The sequence below is a fragment of the Tachyglossus aculeatus genome, chromosome 23, assembly GCF_015852505.1.
Source record: "Tachyglossus aculeatus isolate mTacAcu1 chromosome 23, mTacAcu1.pri, whole genome shotgun sequence".
NCBI classification, from domain to species: domain Eukaryota; kingdom Metazoa; phylum Chordata; class Mammalia; order Monotremata; family Tachyglossidae; genus Tachyglossus; species Tachyglossus aculeatus.
The window spans coordinates 12,784,312-12,800,493 of record NC_052088.1 but is presented as its reverse complement, the minus strand read 5'-3'; the positions used below and the strand labels follow the sequence as shown (position 1 = coordinate 12,800,493).

At 44.9% G+C, this 16,182-nt stretch overlaps 1 protein-coding gene and 1 long non-coding RNA gene across 2 annotated transcripts in view; one reads left to right on the top strand and one right to left on the bottom strand.

The window, feature by feature from the left end:
* The window catches only part of POC5 (POC5 centriolar protein), a 31,634-nt gene extending 19,262 nt beyond the window's left edge, over positions 1-12,372 (bottom strand). The window contains exons 1-4 of the mRNA XM_038765919.1: positions 12,292-12,372; positions 9,856-10,003; positions 4,313-4,426; positions 757-962 (exon numbers count right to left, since the gene is read on the bottom strand). Coding sequence (XP_038621847.1) covers positions 757-962; positions 4,313-4,426; positions 9,856-10,003; positions 12,292-12,372 — 549 coding nt within the window. The remainder of the gene's footprint in view (positions 1-756; positions 963-4,312; positions 4,427-9,855; positions 10,004-12,291) is intronic.
* LOC119944777 lies at positions 593-4,016 on the top strand. Its single transcript, XR_005455959.1, has 3 exons — positions 593-821; positions 1,082-1,221; positions 3,785-4,016. It is a non-coding gene; the product is annotated as an uncharacterized LOC119944777 (long non-coding RNA).
* Positions 12,373-16,182: the final 3,810 nt, after the last annotated feature.

Sequence of the window (16,182 nt, the reverse complement as noted above, 5' to 3'; positions counted from 1 at the left end):
CAGTCTTAGCCCTGATCCCTGAGGGATCCCATTATGATAATAATAATAATAATACTATATGATAAGAATAAGAAGAATGATGGTACTTGTTAAGCACTTGCTTGTGCCAAGCACTGTACTAAACGTTGGGGTAGATACAGGATGATCAGGTTGGACACACGTGGGGCTCATAGTCTAAGTAGAAAGGTGTAGAATTTAATCCCCATTTGACAGATGAGGGAACTGAGGCACAGAAAAATTAAGTGACTTGCCCAAAATGACCCAGCATGCCGAGTGGCAGAGCCAGGATTAGAACCCAGGTCCTCTGGCTCCCAAGCCCGTGCTCTTTCCACTTAGACATTATTCACACTTCATCTCCAGAGGTGGCCGTTAATCCCTACTCTTTGCTTCCTATCTTAAATCCAGTTAACGATCCATGAGAGAACGATCCTCTCTCCAGTCCCTACCATTAGTGATTTCCCTTTTTTCTAAATCCAGTTTCCTATGCCAGTTTTCAAAAACATGCCAGTGCTTAATGAGCATTAGACAACACAAATACTCATAATTTTCTGCTAGAGGTATTACAGCTTTCTTTTTCTAGGTATTAAAGGGTGACCACCAGATTACTGATCGGTGCTTTCATGTCCAGTCTCCTGGTGAGCCATTTCTATAAAAATTCCTGGAATACAACACTATCCATGCTCACCCTGTCAGTCTGTGGGATGCTGTAAAGCCCGGGACAGATGCCCCCACTGAATCGACCCCCACCAAGTATACCTTCAGACTGCCACTCCAGAGGTCAAGGATGTTTTCTATCTGGTGAAAGTTTTCATCTGAAAGGGGTAATTCATTAACTACTGCCTCCCGAACTTCTCTGTGACTAGAGGAGGATACTGGGGAGGGAGAATCATTTAAACGGTGGGAGCTGAAAAATTCCATGATCGGCTGAGAAGGCCCCGGGGGTGGTGTCACAGGTGTTGAAACTAGAAATGAAAAGATTCATAGTTAATTTTTGAGAGAATTAGTTCGGGGACGGGGTCCTGACAGTAAAGAAAAGTTGAAACCTGAAACTAACAAACCTCAATACTCTGCTTTACCTAAGGTTTGCCAAACACTTCCCAGGCCCTGGTGAGCCAATATCTCTCAGTGAACCTTCCACTTATGGATGCAGTCTCAGTGTCGGCAGCATGGTCTTCAAACCAAAGTGAAATCGGGAGTGGCCCTAATTCCTGCAGTTGGAAGGTAAGCCATGGTCACCCTCCCCCATCCACAAACCTAAATTCTAGGGTCCTGAGCCACGCATTTGAGGCTAATTACTCCTATCATAACTACCTGGAGATAAATCACTTCCATCCCTCCCTCCTTTAAAGGAATGGAAAAGATCAAAAGCCTTCACAAATTTTAGACAATCTAGGGAGATTACTACATTTGGCAAGGAAGGAAGATATTGTACAGGACGGCCCTGCCCCAGCATGCTCTCTTATGCCCCCTCCCCCAAACCTCCCACCCCGTGGTCTTGTATCCCAGCCACCTTGGTCTCTTCACCCACTGCTCCATTTCACTGTGATCTGTGGAACCTGCGCTCCACAAACTCCTTTTCATCCTTGACCTGTTCCTGGCCCACTCACTCACCCTCTCCTCCTTGCCATCACCAAGAATTGCCTCTCGCCCACCATCATCTCATCATCATCTCAAGGGGAAAGGAGAAGGAAGTAGCCTGCTCCTCTTCCCCAAATGTCACTTTCAGTCTCTCTCGCCCTCTCTCCGCCTCTGAATCCCACATCATCCATCTTGACCACTCTCTACAACTATTAGTTGCTATTATCAACCACTCTCCCGATCTCACCTCAGCATTTCTGACAGATTTTGATGTCTTTTATGCCCTTCTATGCTGATCCTTGAGGATTTCAACATCCGTGTTAATGTTGACCTTCCGGCTATCCATTTTCTTTCACTTTCTGCTTCACCTTTCCTTAGCCACACACTGGTGCAGGAACACACTAGATCTCACCGCTAACTTCTCCAACTCTAACAGCACTCACTATCTGGCCACAACTTTTTAACCTGTCTGGCACCTATCTCCTCTCACACCCCTCTCCCTCAAACTTGGTCCTCACCTTCTACCATGACCACCGCACTGTGGACTCAGTCCTCCTACCTCAGGCTATCATAACTGGTCTGGATTCTTTGCCCACTCTCTCCTCCCTTGCTGCATAAACACACACTCTCAACTCTGACTACTCCTCCATTTGTTTCTGGCTCCTCTTCCAGCCCTCATCCCTCAACTGAGAGTGTCCTGCTAGACTCTTGTTTTGGGTCTCCTATTCCTCTTGCGCTTACTCTCTCTGGGACTTGGTTGTCTCACACGGCTTCAGCTACCATCTCTATTTGGATGACTCCACAACCTACCTCTCTATATTCTTGACCTACTAGCTAATCTGCAATCTCACATCTCCTCTTGCCTTCAGGACATCTCCACTTGGATGTTCCACTGGCTCTTCCAACTTAACAGGTCTAAAGCCAAACTACATTTTGACTACACTTACCCGCCTAAATCTACTCCTCCTCTTAACCATCCCTCCTGCCCCAGAACCTAGACATCCTACCTCTCCCTCAACTCTTACATTCCATCTACTGCCAAATCCTGCCCATTATCCTTACCAAACATTTTTGGGATTTGCCCTCCCCCTCCACCCAAAAAACAACCATTTTGATACAAGCTCTGGCCATACAGTGACTAGGTTTGCTGCATCGGTCTCCTCGCTAGTCTCTCTGCCTCCAGCCTCTCCCCTCTCCAATCTATATTACATGCTTCTGCAAGGAACATCTTTCTGAAGCATTGCTCGTTACACATATCTCTGCTCCCCTTGTCAGTTTGCTTCGGGCAAAAACTCACAACTCTCCCTCCTTACAGAACTGCTGTCTTTACCCGCTACTCCCCAATCTGCTCTCTTCATTTCCTCTACGTTAGCCTAAAAGTATTGCATCTCTTTTAATTATTCTGTCTCCATCCCCTCCCTCACACTTGCCCCCCAAGTCTGGAATTCCTTCCCTCCCCAAGTGTGAGGGATCACAACTCTCCCCTCAGTCAAAGCTCCCCTGAAAGCCCACTTCTTCCAACAAGCCTTCTCTGATTCATTCCCAGGATCCCAAGTGACGTAAATCCATGGGCCGCGTCTAGTTCTTAGGCACTTAATTTATACTCCTCTCAGTACTTTTGCCATTTTACATTCAATTACTTATCTGATCACTCGGTAAATACTTGTACATCTGTCCTCCCCATTACTCCTCAAGGCATATACAGCTCCTTGTTGGCGGGAATGGTAAAGTCAGAACAAGCAAATTTTGCTTGCACTCTGATGATTAAGACTGTGAGCCCATGTGGGACATGGACTGTGTCCAACCTGATTATCTTATATCTGTCCTAGTGTTTACTACAGTGCCTGGCACATAGTAAGCACTTAAATACCATAAAAAAAGTCTTACAGGTGGGTGTTGGGCTGATGTGACTGGACTTTTATGAATTAATTGGGGAAGGCTCCTTGGAGAAGGGAGAAGTTCAGAAAGGACAACTGTGGGCAGAAACAGCCCAAACCCTGTGACTGGAGGAGGGAGAGCTGAGGTCAGCCTACCCATCTGTACCCCTCAATGTTACCCATTTTATCAGTGACACCCAGGGATTATGGCTTATTCACCCAAAGCAGATGAGGCGTAGTTACTTAGATGTCTATTTTCAAATCTCTTTCACATTGGCTTATTTTCTCCTTCTGATAGCTGAGTTCATAAAGTTTCCTTTTCTCAACAGAAATGGCAGGAGGAGAATGACTACTGAAGGAAAGAGGAAAACGTATGGACCATAACCATACAGTGGTCTCGTAAAGTATGTAAAAGGACCTGGGATCATTATCGCTGAATTTTACTCTTCCAATTAACTGAAACACCTACTCTCAGGTATCAAGTTTTTAGTGGTGTATACTTTTTTTAGTGTTTTCTCTCTCTAATTTGCCTTATTTGCCAAGGGGTCACGTGTTGTGACATTTTACTTCCTTTAGTTCTATGAAACTCGATAAAAATGATCTGAGACCGTTTGACTTGACATCATGGTCTTTAAATACAATGGGTTAAGCACTGAGATACAGCTATACCAAACAATAAGTTTGGCCACAGTTGCTCTGGCACACAGAGCATACAAATACCAGGATCACTAATGTGAATGATCCCAGGGGGCACCAAGCTGTGTACTCTAAGAATCTAGAGCAGTAATATAATCACTGGCAGCCTACCTCCTTTCAAGTGCCTTCAGTGAAAACTAACATGCCCCGAAAAATCATACCTTCTATCCTTCTTGTTGTAGTGCTGGAAGTAACAAAGTCAACTGCTCTTCCAGGAGTATTTCGCTCTATCTGTAAAGTTTCAAGTCGGTGTTCTTTAACTGGATGGCTTCTTCCTGGTGGAAAATACAAGGAAAAAAAAGTGGCCATTTAGAGCAGAGCTGTCACTCCACAGTTTGTAACCTCCAGCCATCTCACCGAGGAGACCAGGCCTGACCCTAAAATGGCATGGCAAGCCCTGCTTTAGGGACCACGTTTAAGGGAGCCAACTCCCCACTGCTGGCACTCAAACACATGTGGACTTCAAACCTGTTCCCTCCTTAATTGGAGTGAATGTGATATTGGGGTGGAGAAACATTTTCCACATAAAGACTGAAACAGTTAAGACTAGTTGGGAAAGTTGACGTCAGAGAGTGGACTTGATTGATCTACAAATCAAGATGGTTGCGGATAGGGTGAACGGGGGATTGTTCATCAAATTGCACACGATCAGGACGGGGCACCTAATGAGGCCTGAAAGGAGCAGATTGCAAACCACGAAAATGTACAGCAGGAGGTAAATTAAGGAGAAGCATTACTACAGAAAGTTGTGCGTGCCAAAAATATCCCCAATTTCAAGGTGCTGGAGGAATTCATAGATGAGAACCATAATGAATTACTCAACGGAGAATTTGGGGACAAGTCGAATACTACAGCCCCAACCACTAGGACAGTTGTCGAGGAAGGCATCCATCACATGGAGCCCATGAATGCCATTGTTGGAGACAGATATTGGGCTGGATGGACTATTGACATTAACTCTAAATGCCCTTACCTCATTTTAGCTATAGGGTTCCAAGTAAGAACCTGCGGATGAAAATAATATTTTTCACTTCATTAACTATAGCAATAATAATATCTGTGGTATAGTAATAATAATAAGTCTGGTATTTGTTAAGCGCTTACTGTGTGCCAGGCACTGGACTGAGTGCTGGGGTGGATACAAGCAAATCAGTTGGACACAGTCCATGTCCCATGTGGGGCTCACAGTCTCAGCCCCCATTTTACAGATGAGAAAACTGAGGCACAGAGAAGGGAAGTGACATGCCCAAGGTCACACAGCAGACAAGTGGCAGGGCTGGGATTAGAATTCACAACCTTTTGACTCCAGGCCCGTGTTCTACCCGTGACACCATGCTGCTTCATTCAGCACTTACTATATGGCAAGCACTACACTAAGCACTGGGGTGGATATAACACAATTGCATCAGACACAGTCCCTACCCCACATGGGGCTCAGAGACTAAGAAGGAGGGAGATCAGGTATCCAACTGTCTTTTTACAAAGGAGGAAATTGAGACACAGAGAAGGTAAGTGATTTGTCCAAGATCATCTGGAAATACCCAGTAGGGGAGTGCTTGATGGGGCTGTGCCATCAGTGGGGAAGGTTTCTGATGGAATAACTGCACGGTAGATTGGCTCAGCAGAAATCCTGAAAAATAATTGACTAACTTGGGTGCCCAATGCCGCAGAGGCTACTAGTATGGCTACCATGGTACCACCTGCTGACTAGGAATACTACTACTACTACTAATAATAGTATTTCATAAGCTCTACATCTCAAGTGCTGTTCTAAGTACAAAGGTAAAATCAAGCCATGGTGCAAATTCAGCACTTTGGGAAAGATATCAAGCCTTTCTGGCTTCTACTGTATCAATTTAGTGTTCCAGAGCCTAACTTGGTGTCCTAAAGGCCTGAAAGGGTCAACCTAGCTCCAAAAGTACCATTTTCCATTCAAGAAGGATCTTATCCACCCAGCAGGAGGTGACCTGATCTAATCAAGTATGCTACACAAGTGCCGCTTATTCAAAAGTCTACTTATCAGGAGCATGCTATTCAACATTTATGGGCCACGCTAGTTTCTGAAATGTGAAATTATCCACTTAGTTTTCAGCATATTAGTAATCTCTAGCTGTGGGAGGTCAGAGAGGTCACCCATTGGTTGAAATTACAACTCGAAGATCAAATGGGACATTCATTTTTCAGGAGCCTATATTACACAAATTGTCAACATTTTACTGACCAGATTATACAATTTATTTTCAGGCTCTTCTCTATGTAGGATTTAAGAATTTATACAGGCTTACTTCAGATTGCCACTGGGCAAAATTAGGTGAAAACACACACTCAACCAGTTTGTGCCCACAGCTTGGCACTGTGGGAATGGCACCAGTAATTTCACCCTCACAGCTTTTTTGGGGCAGGAAAGGTGGCATGATTCAACTGCTCTGAAATTTCTTGCTCCTCCACGTCGGGGTGGGAATCCTTGTGATGGCTGCAGGGGATGGCCGGCAGACGGTTCTTTGCGGCATGGAGGCGGCCTTGGGTTTTTCATTCATTCAATCATATTTACTGCGCGCTTACTGTGTGCAGAGCACTGTACTAAGCGCTTGAGAAGTACAAGTTGGCAACATATAGAGACGGTCCCTATCCAACAACGGGCTCACAGTCTAGAAGGGGGAGACAGACAACACAACAAAACATGTGGACAGGTGTCAGGTCATCAGAATAAATAAAAATAAAGCTAGATGCACATCATTACCAAAATAAATAGAATAGTAAATACGTACAAGTAAAATAGAGTAATAAATCTGTACAAACATATATACAGGTGCTGTGGGGAGGGGAAGGAGGTATGGCGGGGGGGATGGGGAGGAGGAGAGAAAAAAGGGGGCTCAGTCAGGGAAGGCCTCCTGGAGGAGGTGAGCTCTCAGCAGGGCTTTGAAGGGAGGAAGAGAGCTAGCTTGGCGGATGTGTGGAGGGAGGGCATTCCAGGCCAGGGGTCGACGGCAGGACAGGCGAGAATGAAGTACAGTGAGGAGGTTAGTGGCAGACGAGCGGAGGGTGCGGGCTGGGCTGTAGAAGGAGAGAAGGGAGGTGAGGTAGGAGGGGGCGAGGGGATGGAGAGCCATGAAGCCGAGAGTGAGGAGTTTTTGCTTGATGCGTAGGTTGACTGGCAGCCACTGGAGATTTTTGAGGAGGGGAGTAACATGCCCAGGGCGTTTTTGCACAAAGATGATCCAGGCAGCAGCGTGAAGTACAGACTGAAGTGGGGAGAGACAGGAGGATGGGAGATCAGAGAGGAGGCTGATGCAGTAATCCAGATGGGATAGGATGAGAGACTGAACGAGCAGGGTAGCGGTTTGGATGGAGAGGAAAGGGCGGATCTTGGCGATGTTGCGGAGGTGAGACCGGCAGGTTTTGGTGACGGATTTGATGTGAGGGGTGAACGAGAGAGCGGAGTCGAGAATGACACCATGGTTGCGAGCTTGTGAGATGGGAAGGATGGTAGTGCCATCCACAGTGACGGGAAAGACAGGGAGAGGGCAGGGTTTGAGAGGGAAGATAAGGAGTTCAGTCGTGGACATATTGAGTTTTAGATGGTGGGCAGACATCCAGATGGAGATGTCCTGAAGGCAGGAGGAGACCTGAGGAGGAGGATTTTTGCTATATGAGGGTGTGCAAAGTCCTGGTAATGCAAACATGGGGCTCCAAGTGAGAGCTGGGTGCAGGCTATGGTTTTTGTATCATGAGCAAGAGCTGAGGTTGTCGTAGCGTGAATGGGGCTGGGCGGGGGTTAGAGTTTTTGCGGTGTGAGCACAAGAGGGGTGCTGGCAATGAGGAAGATTCAGAGCTCAGGAGCTACAGCAGTATCAAGACCACTGCCGTGATGGGGCTTGTGTGGTGCCCTGGGCAATCATTCTAGGGTTGGGGCGGAGGGAGCCACTCATATCCCGCCCTGCTGAGGAACAGAGGAGACGTGGTAGAGGAAGCACTCCTTTGGGACCTTCTACTGCCCATACCTCTTCTTCTCTCCTTGCCTCTCTTCCTCCCTCTTTCTTTTCCCCCCTTCTACTTAGCTCTGCTACTTCCCTCCCATTCTCCTTAAAGCCCTTACCCCAACTTTGCCCACCGGCTCAAAATAAAAGTTGGCACCTCTGTGCTCAGTTTAAAACGCTGATCTCTATATCACTCTGGTGTTTGGATCATCTTTCTGAGGAAAAGCACCCGCTGGTTACCCATTCACCTTGGCATCCAGTAAACTCCTGACCACTGGTTTTAAGGCTGCGCATTAGTTCCCTTCCTTTTCCCTTTTCCTCTTCTCCTACTATGCCCCCAGCTCAGACTCTCCATCCCTCGCAAGTTCACTTCCTCACTGTGCCTCATTCTTGGCTCTCCTCCTCCCTCCCTGGCTTATACCCTTCCTCCTGCCTAAAAACCCTTCCCTCTTCAGACCCGCCCGACTACAGCTCTCTCCATCTTCAAAACCCATTGGAAATCCTACCTTTTCCAGGAGGCGTTCCCTGAATAATTTTTCTTCTCCACAGGTCACACCTTCCCTATTACGATTTTGGCACTTTTACATCTCCTTAGCACTCGTACCTTCACAACTTCTTTGTGCATCTACTTTGTAGATATTATTTTACATAGGACAGCATAGGACCATGCATCCTCCTATATATAAATTATTTTATATCTGTTGACCCAGCTAGACTGTAAACTCCTTGTGGGAAGAGATCACATCTTCTACCGTTCTCTGCCAAGGGCAGAGTATACTGCACACAGTATTTGCTAAACAAATACTATGCATTGATTTCCTTTCGTTTATGTAATAGAAAGCATGGAAAACAACCTCAAAACATTAGAAATTGTGCCAGCCAATAGATTGAAGTTTTTTAACATATGTGTTACATCATCCTAAAATGAAACCAATATTTCCTATGTAGCAATAATTGGCTGCTGCACTAGAACACAAAACAATCTCTGATTTAACCTTAAAATAATAACGCCTTCTTCAAAAGCCTCAAGGAAATCCTCTAAGAGAATGATTCTACAGTGGGTGTCATGGTGGTAAAACAGAAACCGATGAATTAGCTATGGTGAAGACTGTATGCTAAGAAGAGTCTGGTATTGGCGCACCCTATTAGTGGTATTCTGATGGGCGGGCACACCTGTCTCAGCCCTGAGCTGGGGTCCCAAGGTTCAGGTACCCAACCCTTTCTACCTCATGCTGCAAATCCCCTCACTGAATGCCCTGCCCCTGCCATTCTCCTCGGTCCATCCTTCCCACGACCTGGATGGACAGGACCACTTGGAGCATTTTTGGCACGTCCAGAACAGATCTGGAGTCAGGGCTGTAGCTGTGCTCCTCTCTGAGAGGCCAAAGATTCCCCTGCCCTCTCCAGAGGGCAGTAGGACGGTGAAAACATATAGCTCATTTCCTTTTTTACCATGTCCCAACTACACATTCTTAAACTGTTGTGATAGCAATTATTAGACTTATTTTCTACAACTTGGAAAGTCAAAGCTTTCAAGTTTTTATAGTACTTCAGATGAGCAGGGCTGAAAAATTGTTTCTCTTAAGAGATGCATCTTTAACAGGGCAAGGCTATGCAGATGGTTGGAAGAGAATTTGATTTTATAGTGACTTCTCTAGTTAGAGCTCATCTCATAAATTAGTAAAATGCTTTGAAAATGGAGAAGGAATTTTCATTTTGAATGCTACCTGAAGGCTGATGGTGAAGAACATCATCCATTAAACTTGAACACCTGCCATCTGTTGTCACTTCAGCAGTATGATGAGACTGCCTTAGGGCACTGGGTTCAAAATTTGGAGTCACTACAGCATAGCGAAGCAGCTCTTCATATTCGTCCTGTCACGAAAGAGGCACTGATGTATTACGATAGCTTAGTCATGGTTTTAGAACTGGAATGAGAGGGGAGGAGAGGGATGGTTGAGAGCCTCTATGTTTAAAGGATGTTGAATTTATTGAAAGAAAGTCTTCTTGCCAGGCAGTCATACCTTTATATCACCCTAATTTTCTTTCAGAAATGCAAATATTTTCAGTCCCCTTGCACTTTAGTTACTGAATACCTCCATTATGGCAACTGAACAAAGCCTACGGAAAGACGAGAAACCACCCACCAACAAACACATTCTTACTGCCCTCATTTCCTCCATCCCTCTGGGGAAACACCAGGTTGGTGCTGCTTGCTCCTACTTCTCTACTACCAAAACAACACGTGCTGCCTGTGTATTCTTTCCCAGCGCTTCGAACAATGGTCTGTATACGGTAAGTGCTTAATAAATACTATTATTACCACTACTGCTCCTATAGCCTCCCCAGAACGCTTTGGAAGGAAGAGAGGGCTGCAGTACCAACCACTGGGAGACGTATCATGTGCAGAAGGGAAAATAAAAGAGAAGGAGGGAGGGGTCAGTGTATCTATCTACAGTGCCTGGCACATACCACAGAAAAAGAAGAAAAAAAAGAAAAGCATGTCACTAAGAAGTACAGGGGTTTTTTTTCCTTGTAACCCACCTTCCATTCTCATCCACTTGCAGTGGGTACTAGCCGCTAAGCCAATCAATCAATGCCATTATTGAGCACTTACAATGCATAGAACAGTTTTCAAACCCTTTGGGAGAGTGCAATACAACAGAGACCGTAAACACGATCCCTGCCCTCGATGAGCCAGTAATCCAGTGGGAGAGACAGATATTAAAATAAATTACAGATAGGGGAAGTGGCAGACTATAAGGACAATACAACAGAGACCGTAAACATGATCCCTGCCCTCGATGAGCCAGTAATCCAGTGGGAGAGACAGATATTAAAATAAATTACAGATAGGGGAAGTGGCATACTATAAGGATACATACCTAAGTGTGAGGGCAGGGCGGAGGGAAGAGAGGGTATCAGAATCCATAACAGGTGTAGACCCAAGGGCACAGGTGACACAGAAAGAAGGGTGAATAGGGTGGGAAAATGTGATGATAGTCAGGGAAGGCATCTTGGAGGAGATGTGATTTTAGTGGGGCTTTGAAGGTAGTTAGAGTGGTGATCTGTCAAAGGGACAGAGCTCCAGGCACGAGGGAAGAGGTGAGCAAGAGGTTGGCAGCAAGAGAGACAAGATCAAAGAATAGTAAGTAGCTTGGTGTTAGAGGAGGGAATTGTCTGGCTGGATTTTGGCGGGGGATTGGGTAGGAGGGGGAGAGCTGATTGAGTGCCCTAAAGCTGGATGTAAGGAGTTTCTGTCAGATGAGAGGATGAATGGGCAACCACTGAAGGTTTATGAGTGAGGAGACATGCACAGAATTATTTTTTTAGAAAAATGATCCAAGCAGCAGTATTGTCTGGAATGGGGAGAGACAGGAGGCAGGGAAGTTAGCGAGGAGGCTTATGTTACAGACCAAGTGGGATAGGATAAGTGCTTGGGACAGAGGGGTAGTAGTTTGTTTAGAGAAGGCAGGTGGATTCTAGAGATGTTGTGAAGGAAGAACGGGATTTGGTGGCAGACTGAATATGCGGGTTAATGAGAAAGATGTAGAGAAAAAATGCTGCCAAGGTTATGGGCTTATTTTGCAGGAAAGACAGGGGTGTTGTCTACCATATTGGGAATGTCATCAGGAGGAGAGGGTTTGGGCAGGAAGATGAGTTCTGCTTTGGACATGTTAAATTTGAGGTGTTGACAGGACATTCAAGTAGAGAGCTCCTGAAGGCAGGAGGAAATGCAAGACTGTGGAGATGGAGAGGTAGATTTAGGAGTCATCCACGTTACAGATAGTAGTTGAGGTCAGAGGGAACAAATGAGTTCTCCAAGGAAGTCGGTGTAGATGGAGAAGGACAAATCTAAGTTGTAAAAGGGTATCTAAATTTTTGAAGAGTATGGGATAATCTCTGATTTATCTACTTAGCCGTCCTCTCTCACAAAGAACAAGTTAATAAAGTCTATTTATATGATAAGAAATGCTAACACTGCAAGAGTTCTTACTGTTTTTCTGCATTATTCTCTAAAAGATTAAGTTCACGGCATCAGTGACTATATCAGGCTTCACTAAAAATTCTAAACAAATGAAAAAAATCACATATTTTTTCTCAATATTACCTTTGTCAAATGAAAGGTCATGAAAGGGTCAAATGGAGTATTTTTATCCTACCTGAAGATCAGAAGAGACGGAGCTGCCTCGATCCGAGTCTTTTGGCAAGACTGGAGTTGTGCTTTTCTCATCTGAAGACATTGTCTGCACAAATTCTATAGAATGATAGAAGCTAATCTTAATTCTCTCTGCATTTATAACAAAACATTTCTTGCTATTTTTAAGTGCAATGTAACACTTTCAAAGAATTTCTATATGCTGTGGCAAGCACTTTAAAATAGGTTTGATAATAACACCGTGTAATGCTGCATACCAGCAGCACACCAGGGAATCTTTTGAAGTTCTACGATCACGAGATATATGCCTACTGCTTTATCAATATAACTTCATGTTCAATTGAACAGAATGTTAAAACAGTAATACAATAATACAATTCAAAAGCTTATGTTTTACTTTTAACACATCACCTGGGGGTAAAAAAAAAAGGGGGGGGGGGGCTTAAATACCAGATCTCAGAATGCACTTTCAGTACAAGACTAAAACTGCATTCTTCAAAAGCACCATGTGATGTAAATATGTGCTGTGTAAGTCAGAGGGTCAGTGGGAGTTAAGGAGCTAAATCCTCAAGGATTTGGGTTTTTGTTTTAATGTCACAGTATTTAGGAACAGACATTTTAAAATACTTTTCTTACTACATTTTTAAAACCCACATTTCAAACTAAATAGTATAAAATAAGAAACTATATTTACTTTAAATGATCATGAACTTCCTTGATAATAATGATAATATAATAACAATAATGATGGCATTTAAGTGCTTACTATGTGCCAGGTACTGTACTAAGCCCTGTACAATGTAAGCAGATTTGGACCCTGTCTTATATGGGACTTAGAAACTAAGGAGGACGGAGAACAAATCATTCATTCATTCAATCGTATTTGAGTACTTAGTGTGTGTAGAGCACTGTACTAAGCGCTTGGGAGGGTACAATAACCATAAACAGACACATTTCCTGCCCTCAATGAGCTTACAGTCTAGAGGGGAGGCAGACATTAATATAAATAAATTACAGATATGTACATAAGTGCTATGGGGCTGGGAGGGTTGATTAAGGGAGCAAGTCAGAGTGACGCGGAAAGGAGGGCTTAGTCAGGGAAGGCCTCTTGGAGGAGATGTTCCTTCAATCAGGCTTTGAAGTGGGGACAGTAATTGTCTGTTGGAATTGAGAAGGAAGGGCATTCCAGGCTGGAGGCAGGACATGGGCGAGGGGTCAGTGCTCCCAGCCCAGCACAGCAATATACGTGCAATAATGGTAATGGTGGTATTCATTAAGCACACCCTCTGTGCCAAGCTCTGTACTAAACACTGGGACAGACAAAATATAATCCAGTTGGCCACAGCACCTATTCCTCACTGGGCTCACAGTCTAAGGTGAAGAGAGAACTGCTCGTTAGTCCCCATTTTACAGAGGAGGAAACCGAGGCACAAAGAATTTAAGTCACTTGCTCAAGGTCACCCAGCAGAGAAGTGTGAGCCCGTTGTTAGGTAGGGACCGTCTCTATATGTTGCCGACTTGTACTTCCCAAGCACTTCGTACAGTGCTCTGCACACAGTAAGTGCTCAGTAAATACGATGGAATGAATGAAGTGGCAGAGCTGGGATTAGAACCCAGACCCATGCTCTTTCCACTGGTCCATACTGCTGCCCTGTTCTATATGCTAAGCATGGCCACGTGCTTCTGTAGTAGCAAACTTGAGGGGAGCCACCATCACGTCCAACACCACCTGTGCTATCTCCCGTGGGCAATGTGGCTGTGAATCCCTGTTGGCCAGACACAACGGCTGCAGCAGTGACTGCAAACACTGTTATTTCACTTACCCTTTCCTTCCACTGCTGTTCCACGTTAGACCAAGAAAATCTGCGTCGATACCATGAGGTCTGAGAGAATGTGTGTATACTTGGGGCACCTGAGTGAGTGTGCATTCTTAAGGAGGGGGGAATTGACAGCACAAAAACACAGTAAGTACTCAATAAATACGATTGAATGAATGAATGAACATGAACGGGGAGTGGTCTTGCCTGAGTATGCTCTGAGGGACTGTCTTTGCAAGTGCATGTGGGATTGTTAGTATGCAGTACCTGGGTGTTTGTTGTTGGGGGTTTTTTTGGCTATCTGTTAAGAGTTTACTATGTGCCAGGCACTGTACTAAGCACTGGGGTTGATACAAGCTAATTACATTGGACACAGTCTGTGTCTCACATGGGGCTCACAGTCTTAATCCTCACTTTACAGATGATGTAACAGGCACAGAGAAGCTAAGTGACTCGCCCGAGGTCACACAGAGGACAAGTGGTGGAGTCATGATTAGAACCCAGGTCCTTCTGATTCCTGACCCATGCTCTAATAGGCCACACTGTTTCCTTTTGCTTCTCATGTTCAAACTGCAGACGTTCGCATTTCAACTACATCTGCAAATTACTGTTTTAGTCACTTCCTATTTGGCATTGGAAGTAGTTACGTTTTCATTAAGAATTTATGAAAGTCAAAGCTGTAAGTGATCCTAACGTGAGCATCTGAACAGGAAGTATCACTCCCTGCACTGAGCAAATATTTAATCAAAATCCATGACTACGTAGAAAAACCTTTTACGTAATTCTATAACTGCCAGCAATAATTGTGAGGGGGTGACTCAAAGAGGCTTTCCCTCAGGAATATTTAGCAGAAAGAGAAATGGGAACTTTCAATAACTCCAATAAATCCCACTTCTGATAACTTGTTTCTTAAACGTGTATTTTTTTTTTTCAGGGAACTGAAGTAGAAGTAGCAGCAGGGAAGGGGAGAAATGAAAATAGGTAGGGTAAAAGGAGAAGAAGAGAGAGATCAGAAAAGGGATTTGAAGGTTATCATTTTACTATTGTGTTTACTCTCTAACAGGTGCTTTGAGGATTACTCTTGGTTCTGTGTGCCTTAAGCTCTTGAGGAAAAGTACTGATGCTGCTTAGTAAAGACAACGATTGGGCATTGTGAAAGTGTGCTATTCATTTCCACCTGTCCAATATTATTCTGGACAGGTGGGTGGGTTCCACAGATGGTCAGTATTCACCTTTTTGAAATTTTAACTCCCCAAATTGAAGGCAATGACAAAGAAAGGGTGATTTTGCCATTCTGGATGCTGATAAAGGTGCTGCTGCTGATGGTATTTGTTAAGCGTTTACTGTGTCAAGCACTGGGGTAGATACAAGCTAATCAGGTTGGACACAGTCCCTGTCCCAGATGGGGCTCCAAGTCGTAATCCCCATTTTACAGATGACGGAACGGAGACACAGAGAAGTGCAGTTTCTTGTCCAAAGTCACACAGCAGACAAGTGGTACATTAGAGTCCTTCTTACTTCCAGGCCCGTGCTCTATCCATTTGGCCATGTGGGAATGTATCTGTTAGCTCTGTTGTATTATACTCCCCCCAAAACGCTTAATATAGTGCTCTGCACACAGTGCGCGCTCAATAAATACACACTGATTTCTTGATTGAGGACAGTTATCCAACTGTGGAGGTGCCAAAATGTAAAGCACAAAAGCAGTGTGGCTTAGTGGAAAGAGCACGGGCTTGGGAGTCAGAGGACATGGGTTCTAATCCCAGCTCCACCACTTGTTTGCTGTGTGACCTTGGGCAAGCCACTTAACTTCTCTGTGCCTCAGTTATCTCATCTGTAAAATGGAGATTAAGACTGTGAGCCCCACGTGGGACAACCTGGTTTCCTTGTATCTACCCCAGCGCTTAGAACAGTGCTTGGCACATAGTAAGTGCTTAACCAATACCATGTCCATGTCCCTGCGGCCAGGTGGCCTGGCAGGGGAGTTGGCCAGAGTCCAGTGGCGGATCGGGGGGTCAACGCTGCTCGGCAAGGGGCTCGGGACCCTAACCCACATCCCCGGGCAAAGCAGCTGCGCC